Here is a 23,262-nt window from a genome sequence, read left to right as displayed (position 1 = left end):
GAACTCCCCTCGCGAAGAGAAAACACATGCCAGCCAATAGCGTACAATCTAAGCGAACCAAGCAGCGAGAGAAAAAGCACAAGGGGCGGAGCTATTGTAGACTCGCAGCCAGTGAGATCTCTCCGGCTTTTGTTGACGTCCGGATTGCCCCGCCCACTCCCTCCATCAACCTTGAGGTTGCAAGGAAGGGAATCTCTGGGGCGCGCCGGGCACCGCCCACCTAGTGAAGGCTCTGACCAATGGGGACAGAGCAGGCTGTGCAGGTTAGGTAGTGTTGGCTGGAAGAGGATGGGTTGCACCGTGCCGTAGTGGTGCGGAGAGGGGGGGCAGAGCGGAGCCCGGGGGGTGAGGAGGACGGAGCCGGCGGAGGACGGGGGAGGGGCAGCGCGGCATTCCTGTCACCGGAGAGACGGTACGGTGTGACACGGCGGGACATGGAGGGGCCCTCCCAGGAAGGTGACCTGCTCACTGTGACCCATGAGCTCCGGAGCGGTGAGTGCTGAGGAGACCCCCCCATCCCCCTACCACTGTGTGTCCAGGTAGAGTCTGCTCCGCCCACTGGTGTGCCCCTCCCCCTAATGTCACCCCCCCTCCCCCTGTACCCCCAGACTACCCCTCCCCCCTGTACCCCCAGACTACGTACTCACCCCCTAATGTCATCCCCCTGTACCCGCAGACCAAGTACCCCCTCCCCCTAATGTCACCCCCCTGTACCCCCAGACTACCCCTCCCCCTAATGTCACCCCCCTGTACCCCCAGACTACCCCTCCCCCTAATGTCACCCCCCTGTACCCCCAGACTACGTACTCACCCCCTAATGTCACCCCCCCTGTACCCCCAGACCAAGTACCCCCTCCCCCTAATGTCACCCCCCTGTACCCCCAGACTACCCCCCTAATGTCACCCCCTCCCCCTGTACCCCCAGACTACGTACTCACCCCCTAATGTCACCCCCTCCCCCCTGTACCCCCAGACTACACCCCTAATGTCACCCCCCCTCCCCCTGTACCCCTAGACTACCCCCCTGTACCCCCAGACTACCCCTCCCCCTAATGTCACCCCCTCCCCCTGTACCCCCAGACTACCCCTCCCCCTAATGTCACCCCCCTGTACCCCCAGATTACCCCCCTAATGTCACCCCCTGTACCCCCAGACCAAGTACCCCCTCCCCCTAATGTCACCTCCCTACCCCCCTGTACCCCCAGACTACGTACTCTCCCCCTAATGTCGCCCCCTGTACCCCCAGACTACCCCCTGTCACCCCCCCTGTACCCCCAGACTACCCCTCCCCCTAATGTCACCTCCTGTACCCCCAGACTACCCCTCCCTCTAATGTCACCTCCTGTACCCCCAGACTACCCCTCCCTCTAATGTCACCCCCCTGTACCCCCAGACTACCCCCTGTCACCCCCCCTGTACCCCCAGACTACCCCTCCCCCTAATGTCACCCCCCTGTACCCCCAGACTACACCCTAATGTCACCCCCCCTGTACCCCCAGACTACCCCTCCCCCTAATGTCACCCCCCTGTACCCCCAGACTACACCCTAATGTCACCCCCCCTGTACCCCCAGACTACCCCTCCCCCTAATGTCACCCCTCCCCCTGTACCCCCCTGTCACCCCCTGTACCCCCAGACCAAGTACCCCCTCCCCCTAATGTCACCCCCTACCCCCCTGTACCCCCAGACTACGTACTCTCCCCCTAATGTCGCCCCCTGTACCCCCAGACTACCCCCTGTCACCCCCCCTGTACCCCCAGACTACCCCTCCCCCTAATGTCACCTCCTGTACCCCCAGACTACCACTCCCCCTAATGTCACCTCCTGTACCCCCAGATTACCCCTCCCCCTAATGTCACCCCCCTGTACCCCCAGACTACACTCTAATGTCACCCCCCTGTACCCCCAGACTACCCCTCCCCCTAATGTCACCCCCCTACCCCCCTGTACCCCCAGACTACGTACTCTCCCCCTAATGTTGCCCCCCTGTACCCCCAGACTACCCCCTGTCACCCCCCCTGTACCCCCAGACTACCCCTCCCCCTAATGTCACCTCCTGTACCCCCAGACTACCCCTCCCCCTAATGTCACCTCCTGTACCCCCAGATTACCCCTCCCCCTAATGTCACCCCCCTGTACCCCCAGACTACACCCTAATGTCACCCCCCTGTACCCCCAGACTACCCCTCCCCCTAATGTCACCCCTCCCCCTGTACCCCCAGATTACCCCCCTAATGTCACCCCCTGTACCCCCAGACCAAGTACCCCCTCACCCTAATGTCACCCCCTGTACCCCCAGACTACCCCCCTAATGTCACCCCCTCCCCCTGTACCCCCAGACTACGTACTCTCCCCCTAATGTCGCCCCCTGTACCCCCAGACTACCCCCTGTCACCCCCCCTGTACCCCCAGACTACCCCTCCCCCTAATGTCACCTCCTGTACCCCCAGACTACCCCTCCCCCTAATGTCACCCCCCTGTACCCCCAGACTACCCCCTGTCACCCCCCCTGTACCCCCAGACTACCCCTCCCCCTAATGTCACCTCCTGTACCCCCAGACTACCCCTCCCCCTAATGTCACCTCCTGTACCCCCAGATTACCCCTCCCCCTAATGTCACCCCCCTGTACCCCCAGACTACACCCTAATGTCACCCCCCCTGTACCCCCAGACTACCCCTCCCCCTAATGTCACCCCTCCCCCTGTACCCCCCTAATGTCACCCCCTGTACCCCCAGACCAAGTACCCCCTCCCCCTAATGTCACCCCCTACCCCCCTGTACCCCCAGACTACGTACTCTCCCCCTAATGTCGCCCCCTGTACCCCCAGACTACCCCCTGTCACCCCCCCTGTACCCCCAGACTACCCCTCCCCCTAATGTCACCTCCTGTACCCCCAGACTACCCCTCCCCCTAATGTCACCTCCTGTACCCCCAGACTACCCCTCCCCCTAATGTCACCTCCTGTACCCCCAGATTACCCCTCCCCCTAATGTCACCCCCCTGTACCCCCAGACTACACTCTAATGTCACCCCCCTGTACCCCCAGACTACACTCTAATGTCACCCCCCTGTACCCCCAGACTACCCCTCCCCCTAATGTCACCCCCCTGTACCCCCAGACTACGTACTCTCCCCCTAATGTTGCCCCCCTGTACCCCCAGACTACCCCCTGTCACCCCCCCTGTACCCCCAGACTACCCCTCCCCCCTAATGTCACCTCCTGTACCCCCAGACTACCCCTCCCCCTAATGTCACCTCCTGTACCCCCAGATTACCCCTCCCCCTAATGTCACCCCCCTGTACCCCCAGACTACACCCTAATGTCACCCCCCTGTACCCCCAGACTACCCCTCCCCCTAATGTCACCCCTCCCCCTGTACCCCCAGATTACCCCCCTAATGTCACCCCCTGTACCCCCAGACCAAGTACCCCCTCCCGCTAATGTCACCCCCCTACCCCCCTGTACCCCCAGACTACGTACTCTCCCCCTAATGTCGCCCCCCTGTACCCCCAGACTACCCCCTGTCACCCCCCCTGTACCCCCAGACTACCCCTCCCCCTAATGTCACCTCCTGTACCCCCAGACTACCCCTCCCCCTAATGTCACCTCCTGTACCCCCAGATTACCCCTCCCCCTAATGTCACCCCCCTGTACCCCCAGACTACCCCTCCCCCTAATGTCACCCCCCCGTACCCCCAGATTACCCCTCCCCCCTAATGTCACCCCCCTGTACCCCCAGACTACACCCTAATGTCACCCCCCTGTACCCCCAGACTACCCCTCCCCCTAATGTCACCCCCCTCCCCCTGTACCCCCAGACTAAGCACCCCCTCCCCCTAATGTCACCTCCCTCCCCCTGTACCCCCAGACTACCCTTCCCCCTAATGTCACCCCCCTCCCCCTGTACCCCCAGACTACCCCCCTAATGTCACCCCCCTGTACCCCCAGACTACCCCTCCCCCTAATGTCACCCCCCTCCCCCTGTACCCTCAGACTACCCCCCTAATGTCACCCCCTGTACCCCCAGACTACCCCTCCCCCTAATGTCACCCCCCTGTACCCCCAGACTACCCCTCCCCCTAATGTCACCCCCTCCCCCTGTACCCCCAGACTAAGTACCCCCTCCCCCTAATGTCACCCACCTGCACCCCCAGATCAAGTACCCCTCAAATGTTACCCCCCTGTACCCTCAGCCTAAGTACCCCCTCCCCCCTTATGTCACCCCCTGTACCCCCAGCCTAAGTACCCCCTCATGTCACCCCCCTGTACCTTCAGCCTTAGTACCCCCCCTGTACCCCCCCTAGACTAAGTACCCCCTCCCCCTATACCCCAGACCAAGTACCTCCCTGCACCCTCAGACTAAGTACCCCTTCTCCCTAATGTTACCCTCTTCCCCCTAATAATACCCCCAGCCTAAGTACCCCCTCCCCCTATTGTCACCCCCTGTACCCCCAGACTAAGTACCCCCTCCCGCTAATGCCACCCCCCTGTACCCCCAGACTAAGTGGCCGTCCCCCATGTCACCCCCCTGAACCCCCAGACTAAGAACCCCTCCCCCTAATGTTACCCCCTCCCCCCATACTCCTAGACTAAGAACCGCCTCCTCCTAATGTCACCCCCTCCCCCTGTACCCCCAGACTAAGTACCCCTCCCCCTAATGTCATCCCCCTGTACCCCTCCTCCACGGACTTAGTACCCCCTCACCCCTGTACCTCCAGACTAAGAACCCCCTTTCCCTAATGTAACCCCCCTCCCCCCTTGTACCCCCCAGACTAAGTACCCCTAGACTGAGTACCTCCTTCCCCTAATGTTACCCCCAGACTAAGTACCTCCAGACTAAGTACCACCTCCCCCTAATGCCCCCCCTGTACCCCAAGCCTAAGTATCCCCTATACCTCAGAATAAATACCCCCTCCCCCCATACCCCCAGACTAAGTACCTTTGTGTGTGTTTTTGTATATTTGTGGTGTTCATGTTGTGGGTGCGCTACACTTCACCTCTTAGCTCCTCCCTCATTTCATCCCATTGGAGGGGCCATGGTTCTCACGTCGTGGGTGTATGAGTGCTGCCAGCACTGGGGGGAGCTACAGTTCATTGAGGGAACCATGAATGCCAACATGTACTGTGACATACTGAAGCAGAGCATGATCCCCTCCCTTCAGATACTGGGCCACAGGGCAGTATTCCAATATAACGACCCCAAACACCTCCAAGATGACCACTGCCTTGCTAAAGAAGCTGAGGGTAAAGGTGATGGAGTGGCCAATCATGTCTCCAGACCTAAACCCTATTGAGCATCTGTGGGGCATCCTCAAATGGAAGATGGAGGAGCACAAGGTCTCTAACATCCACCAACTCTGTGATGTCATCATGGAGGAGTGGAAGAGGACTCCAGTGGCAACCTGTGAAGCTCTGGTGAACTCCATGCCCAAGAGGGTTAAGGCAGTGCTGCAAAATAATGGTGGACACACAAAATATTGACACTTTGGGCCCAATTTGGACATTTTTACTTAGGGGTGTACTTACTTTTGTTACCAGCGGTTTAGACATTATTGGCTGTGTGTTGAGTTATTTTGAGGGGACAGCAAATTTACACTGTTATACAAGCTGTACACTCACTACTTTACATTGTAGCAAAGTGACATTTCTTCAGTGTTGTCACATGAAATAAAATATTTACAAAAATATGAGGGGTGTACTCACTTTTGTGAGATACTGAATATCGTTGCATTTAATGCAATATAAAATTACTCACATAAAGTGCAGCGCTCTCTTTCAGTAAAGCGCATTCAAATTATAGCATAAATAAATATCAGAAAACAGTGTAAAAATTATCTATCTATCTAATCTAATCTATCTTTTCCATGAGACCATCTTTTTCCTATATATATATATATATATGTGTGTATGTATGTATGTATGTATGTGTGTATGTATGTATGTATATATATATATATGTATGTATATGTATATATATGTATGTATGTATGTATGTGTATATATATATATACAGGGCTTGACAAATTTTCCTGAAATCTAGGAGCCAGCTAAAAAAGTTAGGAGCCAGTTTTTTTTTTTTAAACTAACAACCAAGCTTTATTTAATAAAACGGATACTAAATTTACACATAAATACGACTAGAACCCCACTCTCCTCTATAGCACAATTGGATGAAAACAGACTGTCTGTCTCTTTCCATCCGATGCCATCTGATCCGATCCACGGGATGGATAGAAAATAGAACCACCATCCGTCTGCTTTTGGTGGACAGGATCAGATGGCGGCAGATTACTGCTCCATAGAGGAGAATCAAGGGTCCGATCAGGTCTGCCTGAAAAACTGACAGGCGGACCTGATCAGACAGCCCGTGTGAAAGGGGCCTTCGGCTGTGGCATGGCGATGAGGAAAAAAAAAGGATATATATATATATATATATATAGATATATATTTATATATTTTTTTTAATAATTGGAAAAAAAAGAATTTTTTTTTAATAATTAAAAAAAAAAAGAAAAAAATATTATTAATTTTTTTTTTTTTTTACATTTAAAAAATAAATTAAATAATAATAACCACACTCCCTGTCAAAGGTAACTAACTGGACAGGGAGATGGTGATGAATGAATTGAGAACAAAAAGGCAGTGGAAACAGTCATTACAACAGTCATTACTCCCGGCCTCCACAAGAGGGCGCCAGTTCCCCCATTGGAAGCCTGTCATCTCAAGTAGGCCGAAAAGCCGGGGCCTCAATTTTCGGACGGCCCGGAAGTCCGTGCACTCTGTGCGCGGAAGTCCGGGCAAAAATGACAGGACACCTTCTGCAGGGCACCCCCAGGCGCCAGGTCGCTAATTCTAGTCGCAAATGCGACCTGGCGCCCGGGGATTGTCGAGCCCTGTATATATATATATATATATATATATATATATATATATATATACATATACACAGTTCATCTATAAATGATTCCATGTCTATGGAAAAAAGTGCAGTCCTATAAACCCAAAACTTTTTATTAACCACTTTAGTCCCGCTCAGTGTGTCTCTACTGCGGCACAGTGGCTCGTTCCCGTCCTGTGACGTAGACCTACGTAGCTGGACTCCTCCCCTTGTGGCCGGCGCTCGCGCGCCGCCGGAGGCTCGCTTCCGCTGTATTCAGTCACAGCGGGAGTCAGGCCAGGGGAGGAGCGGCGGAGATCACCGCTGCTCTTCCCCGATCGTCTTGGAATCGAGTTTGCAGATCCGCCCGCTTGTGTAAACAGAGCGGGCGGATCTCCTAAGTGACAGACAGTGACAGATTGCAGGGTTCAGCATAGCTGAACCCTGGATCTGTCCTTGTGTCACTCAGTCACCTCCCCCCACACACGTCAGTAAGCACCAGGCATACATTAACCCCTCCCTCTCCAATAAAATTAACCCCTTCCCTGCCAGTGTCATTTTTACAGTAACAGTGCATATTTATAGCACTGATTACTGTAGTAATGTCACTGGTACCCCCAAAAGTGTCAAAAATGTCAGTCAAGGGTCCGATCTGTCCGCCGCAATGTCGCAGTCCCGCAAAAAAAAATCGCAGATTGCCGCCATTACTCGTTAAAAAAAAAAAAAACACCAAAAATGACAGAAATCTTTCCCTTAGTTAGTAAACGCAATAACTTTTGCGCAAACCAATCAAAATACGCTTATTGTGATTTTTTTTTTTTTTTACCAAACATAGGTAGCAGAAAACAAATTGGTGAAAAATTTTAAAAAATTTAATTTTTAAATTTTTTTGGGGGGAAATTTCATATAAAAAAATGTGAAAAATATTGTTATTTTTTCAAAATTTACGCTCTTTTTTTGTTTATAGCGCAAAAAGTAAAAATCGCACAGGTGATCAAATACCACCAAAAGAAAGCTCTGTTTGTGGGAAAAAAAGGACGTAAATTTTGTTTGGGTACGGCGTTGCATGACCGCGCAATTGTCAGTTAAATTTGCACAGTGCCGAATCGCAAAAAGTGGCCTGGACGTAAGACAGCAAAATCCTCCGGTGGTAAAGTGGTTAATTGCCCCTGATCACCACAGTGCCCTTCACCCCACCTATGGGTGTCTTCTCACCTGCTTGAACAGAGCTCAGTAATTAAAGGTCTATATGCACTTTGCAGTGTTATAAGTGGCACCGCTCCCGCTGGCTGTACACTCCAAATCCGTGTCTCTCAGCCAGGGCCGGATTAAGAGCATCATGGGCTTGGTGCTGAGGATTTTGAAGGGCCTTAAGGGCCGTGCCTTGGCATGCACCCAGAGGAGGAAGGGTGCAGCCATGCATGCCTAATTCAACATGGGATGCTGTCTCTGAAGCCCATAAACACATCCATGCATCGGCAACTGTCCCTCCTTGTCCGGCCTTCGTGCTGTGTGGGGAGGTTCTGAGGGAGCTGCCTGAGGAAGCGAGCATAGAAGCCAGACTTCTGTGTTTACAAGTGACAGAAGAGCGGTAACAGTGAATATGGCCAACCCGGGGCCTATATTAAGGTAGGAGCCTGGAGCTGCAGCTCCAATAGCTCCTACGTTAATCTGGCCTTGCTCTCAGCGTGGTGTCAAACATATAGGAGGCAAGAGGAAAGATCCATAGTGCAAATTGCTAATAAAAAGTATTTCCATATAAAAATCCACTCACATTTCGGAAGTAAAAAAACAGGCATTTCGCAACGAACCTCAGCATGTGCAGCTCCGCCTAGGCCCGGCGTGATTACGCCACCGCCCACCTCACGCCTAGAGCCCAATGGGCTTTCTCAAAGCTCAGGCTTCATTGAAGGGGAGCGCTGCACTTTTTTTTGGGACTGTATACAGGTGAATCTCATAAAATGAGAATATCATCAAAAAGTTAATTTATTTCAGTAATTAAATTAAAAATGCGAAACTCGTATATTTTATATAGATGTGATTATATTTCAAGCATTTCTTATTTTTAATTTTGATGATTACAGCGAGTGACACCCCACAATTCTGTATCTCGGAAAATTAGAATATTACATAAGACCAATAAAAAAAGGATTTTATATACAGAAATGTTGGCACATGCCCCGTACACACGTGCAGATTATCTGAAGACTTTTGTCTTCAGATTTACCTTTTCTATGTAGTGCAAGGGCCTGCTGGATTGCATACAAATTGAAAGTGTTTAGGTTTGACCTCATATTATATGGTTTTGGTAAGTCTGCAGACAATCTGCACGTGTGTACGGGGCATTAGTGAAAAGTCTGTCCATGTACAGTATAGAAAGCTCTCAATACTTGGTCGGGGCTCCTTTTGCATGAATTACTGCATCAATGCGGCGTGGCATGGAGGCGATCAGCCTGTGGCACTGCTGAGGTGTTATGGAAGCCCAGGTTGCTTTGATAGCGGCCTTCAGCTCATCTGCATTGTTGGGTCTGGTGTCTCTCATCTTCCTCTCGACAATCCCCCACAGATTCTCTATGGGGTTTAGGTCAGCCAAGTTTGCTGGCCAACAGAGGCGTAACTAGAACCTTCAGGGCCCCCGGTGCAAGAAACAGTGAAGGGCCCCCCAGACCCCTGGACGGGGTCCTTCCCTTCAAGCCTGGGGCTCTTCCCACTGATACTGGGGCCCTTTACTCTCGTTGCGGGGCCCTTTATAACAGTCCCGCAGCGGGACCGTTTCACAAGTTCTGCAGTGGGTTCCCTTCTTGCCATCTTGGGGCCTCCCCACAGTGGTGGAATGCCAGGGTCCCAGTCGCAAGTGTGACCTTTGCGATCCTGGAAGTTTACCCACTGCTGTCAGTAGATTTTATTTTTTGGTATTTTATTTGTCTTATTTTTTATTCATTTTATTTTATTTTTTTAACAATGTGACTGACTATGACTCTGTCCATTCAGAAAAGGAAGGAGCTGGTAAATTACATATTTACCGACCCCCTTCCTGGTTCTCTATTGTGACACATCCACTGCAGCAGCCGGTAGGAGAGGGAAGGGAGCACAGTGGGGGGGATACCAGGGTAGCACACAGGGGCCCAGAGACAGCAGAACACAAGTGAACTGGATAGGAGGAGTGGCGGGGGCAGCATACAGAGGAACCAATGCAGCTACAGGAGGAAAAAGGAGGACAGTGATTTCTCTACATGCTGCCCCCGCCCCCCTCCTATCCAGGTGTACAGGGGAGCCGCACAGGCCCCCCAGGAGCATGGGGCCCGGTTGCAATTGCAAATCCTGCAACCCCTGTAGTTACACCCCTGCTGGCCAATCAAGCACAGTGATACCATGATCATGTGACCAGGTATTGGTAGTTTTGGCAGTGTGGGCGGTGCCAAGTCCTGCTGGAAAATTAAAGCAGCATCTCCATAAAGCTGGTCTGCAGAGGGAAACGTGAAGTACTCTAGAACAGGGTTTCTCAACCTTTTTTCAGTCAAGGCACCCTTTAAAATTTTGCACAGTTTCGAGGCACCCCATTCTAATGTTTGAAAAATCAAACTGATATTTTTACATATCGCAGCACACACATAGGACACCCAACAATAGAGGCAATTTATTCTTACAAAGCAAATCCATCTTTGCACACTGGTACTGACTGGTATTTAGTGTTTCTCTTCTCTCTGTGTTTCTCTCCCTCACTTAGCTATCTTGACCCCCATTGCTGAAAGCCACCAGCTTTCACCACTCTGAGAGATTTCGGCTGGATTCTGAATTTTCAGAGATCTGCTCTGGTTCCGTCCAAAAAAGCTGAACTATCTGGGTCTGACTCTGGACTCGGCCTTAGCAGATGGTCATCCCTTCAGACTTGCATGCGGGTGCTGGGCCTGATGGTCCAGCGCTTTTTCTCAACTTGTGTTGTCTCCTCCTTCCCAAGGGGTTTTCCTACAGCAGCTCAGGATCAGTCAGACATTGTACTTTTCGCCATCACCATTTGGTTGGCGCCGGATTTTATTTTGTGACTTACATTTGACTGCTGGGCCTGATGGTGTCTACCTTCGAGGCAGTTCTGTTTGCACAGTTCCGTACGAGGTCCCTGCAAAGGGAGATCTTGCCCAAATGGGACAAGACTCAGCAGTCTGGGCAATCTGATCCGGCTGAGTCGGGGTATGAAAGAGTCCCTAAAATGGTGGCTTCGTTCTCCGTCTGGGCAAATCCTTCCTCCCTTTGTATTGGACAGTGGTCACCAAAGATGCCAGCCTGTCCTGCTGGGGAGGCATCCTCAGCAAAAATTCTGCTCCGGGGATCTGGACACTGGAAGAGTCCAGACTACCGATCAATGTCTTGGAACTCCGAGCGATCAGACTGTGCCTGGAACATTGGACTGATCGCCTTCAGGGATGTCCAGTGCACATTCAATCAGACAATGCCATGGCTGTGGCTTATGTCAATCACAGGGGGGGCACAAGAAGTGACCTGGCTGCTCTGGAGGTAGCCGGCATTCTAAGGTGGGCAGAACGGTTCGTTCCAGCCCTCTCCGCTGTACACATTCCCGGGGTGGAAAAACTGGCAGGCGGATTACCTCAGTCGGCGGGCGATGGTCCAAGGGGAGTGGTCCCTTCATCCGGAGGTGTTTAATCAGTTGTGTCTCCGGTGGGGTATTCCCAAGGTGGATCGGTTGGCGTCCTGGCTCAACAGAAAGGTGCAGAGGTTTGTGGCTCCGTCACGGGATCCTCTAGCGCAGTGGTCCTCAACTCCAGTCCTCAGGGCCCACTAACAGGCCAGATTTTAAGTATTACCTTGGGGAGATGCAGACTAGAGTACTGCAATCACTGAGCAGCAAATGATATCACCTGGGATGTATTTCAGTTATCTTGCAAACCTGGCCTGTTAGTGGGCCCTGTAGGCCAGGGTTGAGGACCACTGCTCTAGCGGACGCCACATGCACGTGGTGGCCTGGTAAGGTCAGTATCATCTGATTTATGCCTTTCCTCCTCTCAAGCTTCTGCCAAGACTTCTACGCAGGATCGAGGCAGAACATAGTCTGGTAATTTTAGTGGCCCCGGACTGGCCTCGCTTGGCTTGGTACGCCGATCTGGTGCGGCTGGTGGCCGACATTCCTTGGAAGCTTCCTCTCAGGGAGGATCTGCTGTCCCAAGGAGCAATCTGTAAAACAGGATGGAAGTCGCTGACTTTGACGGCTTGGCTGTTGACTGCCAGATGCTGAAGGATAGAGGTTTGTCTGAGTCGGGGATTCCAACTCTGTTAAAAGCTAGGAAATCTACCTCTAGGAAGTTTTACCATCGTACGTGGAAGAAGTACATTGCATGGTGTGAGTCTCTTGGGGTTCATCCTCGTTCTTTTTCAGTGGCTCGGATCTTAACCTTCCTTCAACGGGGGGGGTTGAGCAGAAACTAGCCTTGAGTACTATCAAGGGCCAGGTGTTGGCCTCTAGCGGTTTTCTTTTAATGGCCCTTGGCCACACACTCCCTGGTGCATACTTTCTTCAGGGAGTTCGGCACTTGGCTCCTCCAGTGCGGTCTCCGTTACCACCTTGGGATCTCAGTCCTCCAGAAGCCTCCCTTTGAGAATCTTCAGGAGATTCCCCTGCTGACGCTATCCCAGAAAGATGCCTTTTTGGTGTCTATCGCCTCTACGCGCAGGGTGTTGGAATTGGCGGCGTTATCCTGTTGAAGACTTCCCGATGACGTTATTCAGAAAAATGCATTGTGGTCTGTACACCATCTAGACTTTCGGTTAACCAGTGACGTCACTTCCTGCATTACTGTGGAACGCACACCGGCCGCAGCCTCGGGGTTACAGTCTAAGGGTTAGCCAGTCAGCTGGTAACGGAGGGGGATGTAATTCAAACTTTGGCGGTTTTTACCTGTGCCGGTTTGGACACTTCCGGTTTGTAAGCACAATACCGTAGATTGCTTTATTGGCTCTTTGAATACGGAGTTGCACTATTATCTGTCCTTAGTTCTTTTCCTTTATATCTATCTCAGTTGGTGGAGAGGAGAGAGAACACTATCTATGTGATCTGATATTGAGTGATCTGGAAAAGCGACTTGCATACCTCGGTTGTTGAGGGGGGGGGGGGGGGGGAGACAGTATCTTAAAGATATAATATCCTGTGATCTGGAAAAGCGATATAGGTCCCAGTGACCTGGGACTATATCTGGTGTGGATTGGCTCACGAGGTGGACAAAGGTTTAACCCTTCAATCACGGTGTTGGGCAGACTATTTACCTCTTCTTTTTACAATTTATGGACTATATTCATCCTTTTCTAATCTATTTATATGTGTAATTGTTGTAGTCACAATACTCTTCACTATTTATTTATACAGAAGAGCACTTTCAGTAAGCACAGTGGTTTGCACATGTTTATTTATGTATTAATTTTATTGTGTTATTGATATGTATGGAATATTTGCACGGTGACACTTTACATAGTTACAGTTTGAAGGTAGTGTCACATATACAGTATTTATTTGCACATTTTTTGGTTAGCCAGCCCTTAAAGCAGAGTTCCACCCATTTTAACCACTTAACCCCCTGGGAAGATTTTACCCCCTTCCTGACCAGGGCCTATTTTGCGATTCGGCACTGCGTGACTTTAACGGACAATTGCGTGGTCGTGCGACGCTGTACCTAAAATAATTTGACGTCCTTTTTTTCCCACAAACAGAGCTTTCTTTTGGTGGTATTTTTTTTTTTTTTGATCATGCACTATAAACAAAAAAAGAGCGTCAATTTTGCAAAAATAACAATATTTTTCACATTTTTTTATATGAAATTCCCCCCCAAAAAATGTAAAAATCTAAATTTTTAACATTTTAGGCCAATTTGTTTTCTGCTACCTATGTTTGGTAAAAAAAAATCGCAAAAAGCGTATTTTGATTGGTTTGCGCAAAAGTTATTGCGTTTACTAACTAAGGGAAAGATTTTTGTCAATTTTGTTGTTTTTTTTTTTTTAACGAGTAATGGCGGCGATCTACGATTTTTTTTTTTTTTTTTTTTCTGCGGGACTGCGACATTGCGGCGGACAGATCGGACCCTTGACTGACATGTTTATTTATGTATTTATTTTATTGTGTTATTGATATGTATGGAATATTTGCACGGTGACACTTTATAGTTACAGTTTGAAGGTAGTGTCACATATTTATTTGCACAGTTTTTTGGTTAGCCAGCCCTTAAAGCGGAGTTCCAGCCATTTTAATAAGCTTAGATGTATGTAATCCCCTTTAAAAATGCTTTTGCCAATGTAAACTATTTTTTTTTTTATGCAAGGAAATACCTTTTTTTTTTTTTTTTTTTTTTTTTTTTCTTCTTTATCCATCTGCACTTCCGGGTCCGGCCGCCTATAGGCGGTTACGTCACTCGGCAATTTGCAAGGGCTCCTGGGATAGCGGCATCATGTATACCAGCATACCTTGCGAATCACCTAGTGACGAAATCTCGCATTATTACACCGGCACCGGCTGTACTCAGGGATGTATTGCTTTGAGTCCGTGCTCCGATCCGCGGTTCTAAGTAATTTTCTAGTAAAAAATACAGATTTTTAACTTCACGTAAGCAACAAGTGTCAGAAAAAGGCCGGGTCTTTAAGAGGTTAAACTGCCCTCACTTACAGACGGAAGTTCATTCCTTTGATCTAAAAGAAGGAAATGATACATTGTAAAACATTGTGTTTCTAGTTGTCTAGCAGTCTTAGGTCTCTTTCACATGGGCGTTTCGTATTTCCGTATATCACCCCATCCGTTTGCGGGTGATATACGGACATAATGCATGTCAATGGGATTGCGTATGTCAGTGGATGACCATCCGCTGACATCCGATTTGCGTCCTTTCAGTTCTGTCCTGTTTTTTGGAACGGAACAGAACCCTATTTTTCTTCCCTTTTTAAAATGTCATCCGCTGACATCCGAAATCCCATTGGGATGCATTATGTCCCTATATCACCCACAAACGGATGGTGTGATATACAGAGCATATCGAAATATGGTCCACCCCGTGTGAAAGAGGCCTTAAACAATGTTGATAAACATTTGACAGCTGTGAGTGAGCAGAGAACAGCTCTGTAAGAATCGAGAACATGCCGTTTTTGAGATTGTAAGGGGGGGGGGGGGGCTAATCAAGATTGTGATATTTTTTTTTTTTTTTAGTAAAAGGCGAAAGATTTTTTCGATCTGAAGAGAAACCAGAGTATATGATTTTTTTTTTTTTTTTTTAATCGATTAATCGTGCAGATCTAGTTTGCGCAAGGGTTATATCATCTACAAACGATGGGATATTTTTTTTTTTTTTTACTAGTATTGGCGACGATCAACGACTTGTAGTGGGACTGTGATATATTTGCGGACAAATTGGACACCTGACACTTTTTCAAAACTTTTTGGGGACCAGTGACCTCAATACAGTGATCAGTGCTAAAACAAAAATACGCACTGTCACTCTACTAATGACACTGACTGGAAAGGGGTTAACATCAGGGGCAATCAAAGGGTTCAGAAACAAAAAGAGTGATGCTGAGCACCCTGCTCCTGCGCTCAGAACCAGGTCCTCAGGCTGCCTTGATCTTGGAACTCACACTTGGCATCCCATATGGCTAAGCCTTGCTGCCCCCTACGACCGGGGTGGTCGAAAACACTGTAAATACAAACACAAAGAAAGGGCGCACCAGCCTAGCGCATTATCCTCAACGGGCTTTTAATAACATAGGTTAGAATCAACTACTCACAAACATGCGTGATAAACCAGCATATCAATTCCAAAGAGCAGCATCAATAGAAAAGTCCAATGTCTCATGGCTCTGAGGAAGAAGCACGGCCTCGAAACGCGTCAGCCCTCTGTCTACATGAGACATTGGACTTTTCTATTGATGCTGCTCTTTGGAATTGATATGCTGGTTTATCACGCATGTTTGTGAGTAGTTGATTTTAACTTATGTTATTAAAAGGATAATGCGCTAGGCTGGTGCGCCCTTTCTTTGTATTTGCAATCAAAGGGTTAACTGTGTGCCTAGGTTGTGCTTACTCACTGTGAGGAAGGTGCTTTGATCAGGGGAAGACACAAATCTGTGTTTCTGCTTGTCAGAAACACAGGATCTGTGCCTTTCCTTGTTTACATAGGCAGATTGTCGTTGTGCCTGTGTCCTGTGTAATTGGCAGGTGCAAGCGGACATCGACTATGCAGTACCCGCTGCTGGGCTCCCGCAGTGCAGTATTATAGCGGGAGTTATAGCGGGAGCGGGTTACGCGCCCCAGACTCGGAAGTGTCAGATCATGTACTAGGTACGTGATCTGGCGCAGAGTGGCCATCCTGCTGCAGTATATGTACTGTGGGCGCAGGGGTCCGCAAGTGGTTAAGGGATAAGTTCATCTTCGGGGACTTGTTAAATCTGTAAGATTTGTTAGTGGAAAAAAAAAAAAAACTGGCTCCTAGAGCTACACGATTATTTGTTTCAAAATTGCAATGTCGATTCACACCCCCCCCCCCCCCCCCCCCATCTTAATTCCCTCGATTCATACATAGAAGAGCCGTTCTCTGCTCACTTACAGCTGTCCAAAAAAAAAAAAAATCAACATAGCCAAGGCTGGGAGATAACTATAAACACAATGTTTTACAATGTATCATTTTGTTCTTTTTAGATCAAAGGGTTAACCGCGGTCTGTAAATAAAGGCAGTTTAACCAATTAAGGACTAAGCCTTTTTCTGACACTTGTTGATTACAAGTTAAAATCTAGCAAAATTTTTTTGCTAGAAAATTACTTGGGGCTCTATATATATATATATATATATATATATATATATATATATATATACACTACCTCGGCTTATACTCGAGTAACGGTCTCACTTACGTTTTAAAAGTGGCGCCAACATGTCAGCGCGCATGCCCTGTCTGCCCGGGAATAGCTGAACATGTACGGGCTTTCCCGAGCATCGGCAGTGCATGCACGGTGACGTATTGGTGCTGGGCTGCGCCATTTTTAAATGTAAGGCGCCTCACCGACAGGTAAGTGAGACTCCTCTGCAGCCCCTGCATTTCCTCATGCAGTGCTGCGGGCATGGTACAGGACATTCTCCTGTACCATGCCCGCAGCACTGCATCTCCTGTACCATCACCTGGGCCATGCCCGTACCATGCCTGTACCATCTCCTGTACCATGCCCACAGCCCCTGTTTTGGGTCTCGTTGGTGGTCCAGTTAGGTCCGGTAGCTGCTGCATTTCCCACCCTAGGCTTATACTCCAGTCAATACGTTTTCCCACTTTTTTGTGGTAGAATTTGGTGCCTTGGCTTATACTCGAGTATATATGGTATATATAAATATAATATGTATATATATTTTTTTTTTTAGCAGTGATCCTAGAGAATAAAATGGCAGTCGTTGCAATATTTTATGTCGCACTGTATTTGCGCAGCGGTCTTTCAAACACAATTTTTTGAAAAAAAATAAAAAATACACTTTAATGAAATAAAAAAGAAAAAAAAAAAAAAAACGGTAAAGTTAGCCCAACTTTTTTGTGTAATGTGAAAGATGATGTTACGCCGAGAATTGTGATCTTTATTCTAAGCAAAAAAAAATCATGATTCTCATTTTATCCAGAATCGTGCAGCTCTCTACTGGCTCCTAACTTTTTTAGCTAGCTCTTAGATTCAAAGCAAATTTGTTAGGCCCAGATCTAATCCTTGCCCCACTCTGTCCAAAACGTATGTTATAAAAAAAAAAATGGTTTTGGCCGTGGCTGAGTTTTAATAATTTTTGCTGAGTTTTTTTGTATTTCCTTCTACCATGATCTGTGTAAGATTCCTTATGAAGTCTGTGCCCCGTCTAACTTAATGCTGGGAAAAAATGGTTAAAATGTAACAAGCTAGCTATGAAAGATATCTCAGGCATTTATGAGGCAGCAGAGGAAGAGAATAGATTGGAAGTGACTGAGATCTACAATTCCTTTATATTTTCTTCATTTCTGTTTCGTTCATTGACAGACACAGCTTCTCCATTATGCAAAAATATAGGGTTATATCATCTCCCACAGGAGTAGGACACACTAGGCAGAAAAAAGACTTTGCTATGCCTATGGGCAGTCCTAGGTGGTATACGTTCCCCTCTCTGCTATAGGCCTTCAGTTTTTTTTCTGCCTAGTCAGGAGTAAGGACCTAGTTCCCTGCCAGGATCTCTGGACCTGGCAATTTTTTTTCTTTTTTTAAATGGCTTTTTTTTTTTTTTTTCTCCTGTGTTTTTTTTTTTTTTTTTTGTGTGAGATCTGCAATCAACTGCCAGACTGGGCGACAGGGTGGATATCTAGATCCAGTGGTTCCCCCCCCCCCCCCGGTCTGGCCAGCGAGTGTGTGCAGACCCCAGCTCTGAGCTGGGTCGGTCGAAACATAGTCCCACTGGACGGGGGCTGGCCTGTGAGTTAAAGACCCGTATGACCGCTATGATGCTTCAGGAAAAAATGTCAAGTAATGACTTGCATGCAAAATTTCTCAAGGTTTAGGAGCCATGGATCTCTTATGAGTTTCCCTCACTCTAATCACCTTGTTTGGGCCGGAGCCATGGATCTCTTATGAGTTTCCCTCACTCCTTGTTTGGGCATGACCCATGGATCTCTTACGAGTTTCCCTCACTCCTTGTTACGGCCAGAGCCATGGATCTCTTACGAGTTTCCCTCACTCTAATCACCTTGTTTGGGCCGGAGCCATGGATCTCTTACGAGTTTCCCTCACTCTAATCACCTTGTTTGGGCCAGAGCCATGGATCTCTTACGAGTTTCCCTCTATCTAATCACCTTGTTTGGGCCAGAGCCATGGATCTCTTACGAGTTTCCCTCTATCTAATCACCTTGTTTGGGCCAGAGCCATGGATCTCTTATGAGTTTCCCTCACTCTAATCGCCTTGTTTGGGCCGGAGCCATGGATCTCTTATGAGTTTCCCTCACTCCTTGTTTGGGCCGGAGCCATGGATCTCTTACGAGTGTCCCTCACTCCTTGTTACGGCCAGAGCCATGGATCTCTTACGAGTTTCCCTCACTCTAATCACCTTGTTTGGGACGGAGCCATGGATTTCTTACGAGTTTCCCTCACTCCTTGTTTGGGCATGACCCATGGATCTCTTACGAGTTTCCCTCACTCCTTGTTTTGGCCAGAGCCATGGATCTCTTACGAGTTTCCCTCACTCTAATCACCTTGTTTGGGCCAGAGCCATGGATCTCTTATGAGTTTCCCTCACTCTAATCACCTTGTTTGGGCCAGAGCCATGGATCTCTTACGAGTTTCCCTCACTCTAATCACCTTGTTTGGGCCGGAGCCATGGATCTCTTATGAGTTTCCCTCACTCTAATCACCTTGTTTGGGCCAGAGCCATGGATCTCTTACGAGTTTCCCTCACTCTAATCACCTTGTTTGGGCCGGAGCCATGGATTTCTTACGAGTTTCCCTCACTCCTTGTTTGGGCATGACCCATGGATCTCTTACGAGTTTCCCTCACTCCTTGTTTGGGCCAGAGCCATGGATCTCTTACGAGTTTCCCTCACTCTAATCACCTTGTTTGGGCCGGAGCCATGGATCTCTTACGAGTTTCCCTCACTCTAATCACCTTGTTTGGGCCAGAGCCATGGATCTCTTACGAGTTTCCCGCACTCTAATCACCTTGTTTGGGCCGGAGCCATGGATCTCTTATGAGTTTCCCTCACTCTAATCACCTTGTTTGGGCCAGAGCCATGGATTTCTTACGAGTTTCCCTCACTCCTTGTTTGGGCCGGACCCATGGATCTCTTACGAGTGTCCCTCACTCCTTGTTACGGCCAGAGCCATGGATCTCTTACGAGTTTCCCTCACTCTAATCACCTTGTTTGGGCCGGAGCCATGGATCTCTTACGAGTTTCCCTCACTCTAATCGCCTTGTTTGGGCCGGAGCCATGGATGTCTTACGAGTTTCCCTCACTCTAATCACCTTGTTTGGGCCGGAGCCATGGATCTCTTACGAGTTTCCCTCACTCCTTGTTTGGGCATGACCCATGGATCTCTTACGAGTTTCCCTCACTCCTTGTTTGGGCCGGAGCCATGGATCTCTTACGAGTTTCCCTCACTGTAATCTCCTTGTTTGGGCCAGAGCCATGGATCTCTTACGAGTTTCCCTCTATCTAATCACCTTGTTTAGGCCGGAGCCATGGATCTCTTATGAGTTTCCCTCACTCTAATCACCTTGTTTTGGGCCAGAGCCATGGATCTCTTACGAGTTTCCCTCACTCTAATCGCCTTGTTTGGGCCGGAGCCATGGATCTCTTATGAGTTTCCCTCACTCCTTGTTTGGGCCGGACCCATGGATCTCTTACGAGTGTCCCTCCCTCGCTCCTTGTTACGGCCAGAGCCATGGATCTCTTACGAGTTTCCCTCACTCTAATCACCTTGTTTGGGACGGAGCCATGGATTTCTTACACTCCTTGTTTGGGTATGACCCATGGATCTCTTACGAGTTTCCCTCACTCCTTGTTTGGGCCGGAGCCATGGATCTCTTACGAGTTTCCCTCACTCTAATCACCTTGTTTGGGCCGGAGCCATGGATCTCTTATGAGTTTCCCTCACTCTAATCACCTTGTTTGGGACGGAGCCATGGATTTCTTACGAGTTTCCCTCACTCCTTGTTTAGGCATGACCCATGGATCTCTTACGAGTTTCCCTCACTCCTTGTTTGGGCCGGAGCCATGGATCTCTTACGAGTTTCCCTCACTCTAATCACCTTGTTTGGGCCGGAGCCATGGATCTCTTACAAGTTTCCCTCACTCTAATCACCTTGTTTGGGCCGGAGCCATGGATCTCTTATGAGTTTCACTCACTCTAATCACCTTGTTTGGGCCGGAGCCATGGATCTCTTACGAGTTTCCCTCACTCCTTGTTTGGGCCGGACCCATGGATCTCTTACGAGTGTCCCTCACTCCTTGTTACGGCCAGAGCCATGGATCTCTTACGAATTTCCCTCACTCTAATCACCTTGTTTGGGACGGAGCCATGGATTTCTTACGAGTTTCCCTCACTCCTTGTTTGGGCATGACCCATGGATCTCTTACGAGTTTCCCTCACTCCTTGTTTGGGCCGGAGCCATGGATCTCTTACGAGTTTCCCTCACTCCTTGTTTGGGCCGGACCCATGGATCTCTTACGAGTTTCCCTCACTCCTTGTTTGGGCCGGACCCATGGATCTCTTACGAGTGTCCCTCACTCCTTGTTACGGCCAGAGCCATGGATCTCTTACGAGTTTCCCTCACTCTAATCACCTTGTTTGGGCCGGAGCCATGGATCTCTTACGAGTTTCCCTCACTCTAATCGCCTTGTTTGGGCCGGAGCCATGGATCTCTTACGAGTTTCCCTCACTCTAATCTTGTTTGGGCCGGAGCCATGGATCTCTTACGAGTTTCCCTCACTCTAATCTCCTTGTTTGGGCCGCAGCCATGGATCTCTTACGAGTTTCCCTCACTCTAATCACCTTTTTTGGCCTGGAGCCATGGATCTCTTATGAGTTTCCCTCACTCTAATCACCTTGTTTGGGCCGGAGCCATGGATCTCTTATGAGTTTCCCTCACTCTAATCACCTTGTTTGGGACGGAGCCATGGATTTCTTACGAGTTTCCCTCACTCCTTGTTTAGGCATGACCCATGGATCTCTTACGAGTTTCCCTCACTCCTTGTTTGGGCCGGAGCCATGGATCTCTTACGAGTTTCCCTCACTCTAATCACCTTGTTTGGGCCGGAGCCATGGATCTCTTACGAGTTTCCCTCACTCTAATCACCTTGTTTGGGCCGGAGCCATGGATCTCTTATGAGTTTCACTCACTCTAATCACCTTGTTTGGGCCGGAGCCATGGATCTCTTACGAGTTTCCCTCACTCCTTGTTTGGGCCGGACCCATGGATCTCTTACGAGTGTCCCTCACTCCTTGTTACGGCCAGAGCCATGGATCTCTTACGAATTTCCCTCACTCTAATCACCTTGTTTGGGACGGAGCCATGGATGTCTTACGAGTTTCCCTCACTCTAATCACCTTGTTTGGGCCGGAGCCATGGATATTTTACGAGTTTCCCTCACTCTAATCACCTTGTTTGGGCCGGAGCCATGGATCTCTTACGAGTTTCCCTCACTCTAATCACCTTGTTTGGGACGGAGCCATGGATCTCTTACGAGTTTCCCTCACTCTAATCGCCTTGTTTGGGCCGGAGCCATGGATTTCTTACGAGTTTCCCTCACTCTAATCTCCTTGTTTGGGCTGGAGCCATGGATCTCTTACGAGTTTCCCTCACTGTAATCTCCTTGTTTGGGCCGGAGCCATGGATTTCTTACGAGTTTCCCTCACTCTAATCTCCTTGTTTGGGCCGGAGCCATGGATCTCTTACGAGTTTCCCTCACTGTAATCTCCTTGTTTGGGCCGGAGCCATGGATTTCTTATGAGTTTCCCTCACTCTAATCACCTTGTTTGGGACGGAGCCATGGATTTCTTACGAGTTTCCCTCACTCTAATCTCCTTGTTTGGGCCGGAGCCATGGATCTCTTACAAGTTTCCCTCACTGTAATCTCCTTGTTTGGGCCGGAGCCATGGATTTCTTACGAGTTTCCCTCACTCTAATCTCCTTGTTTGGGCCGGAGCCATGGATCTCTTACGAGTTTCCCTCACTGTAATCTCCTTGTTTGGGCCGGAGCCATGGATTTCTTACGAGTTTCCCTCACTCTAATCTCCTTGTTTGGGCCGGAGCCATGGATCTCTTACGAGTTTCCCTCACTCTAATCACCTTGTTTGGGCCGGAGCCATGGATCTCTTATGAGTTTCCCTCACTCTAATCACCTTGTTTGGGACGGAGCCATGGATCTCTTACGAGTTTCCCTCACTCTAATCACCTTGTTTGGGACGGAGCCATGGATCTCTTACGAGTTTCCCTCACTCTAATCTCCTTGTTTGGGACGGAGCCATGGATCTCTTACGAGTTTCCCTCACTCTAATCGCCTTGTTTGGGCCGGAGCCATGGATCTCTTACGAGTTTCCCTCACTCTAATCACCTTGTTTGGGCCGGAGCCATGGATCTCTTACGAGTTTCCCTCACTCTAATCACCTTGTTTGGGACGGAGCCATGGATCTCTTACGAGTTTCCCTCACTCTAATCGCCTTGTTTGGGCCGGAGCCATGGATTTCTTACGAGTTTCCCTCACTCTAATCACCTTGTTTGGGCCTTGTCTGATTTCTCCCGAGTCTGAGTTATCCCCTTCTCTCTTACCTACGACCCTCTCTTCCTGCTTTTCTGCTCTCCTCGCCTTCTCTCTAGTTCCTCGCTATTCCTGTTCACGCCGTCGCCACCTATGGG

At 49.1% G+C, this 23,262-nt stretch overlaps 1 protein-coding gene across 1 annotated transcript in view; it reads left to right on the top strand.

Annotated features, from left to right (window-relative positions):
* The first annotated feature begins 387 nt into the window (after positions 1-387).
* Positions 388-23,262, top strand: part of RPS6KA5 (ribosomal protein S6 kinase A5) — a 204,367-nt gene continuing 181,492 nt past the window's right edge. Inside the window, exon 1 of the mRNA XM_082242791.1 lies at positions 388-492. Within this exon, the coding sequence (XP_082098917.1) occupies positions 435-492 (58 nt within the window). The 5' untranslated portion in view covers positions 388-434. The remainder of the gene's footprint in view (positions 493-23,262) is intronic.

This window comes from Pelophylax lessonae (assembly GCF_965119305.1).
Source record: "Pelophylax lessonae genome assembly, chromosome: 13".
In the NCBI taxonomy this organism is placed as follows: Eukaryota; Metazoa; Chordata; class Amphibia; order Anura; family Ranidae; genus Pelophylax; species Pelophylax lessonae.
This window is presented reverse-complemented; position numbering and strand designations above follow the sequence as displayed.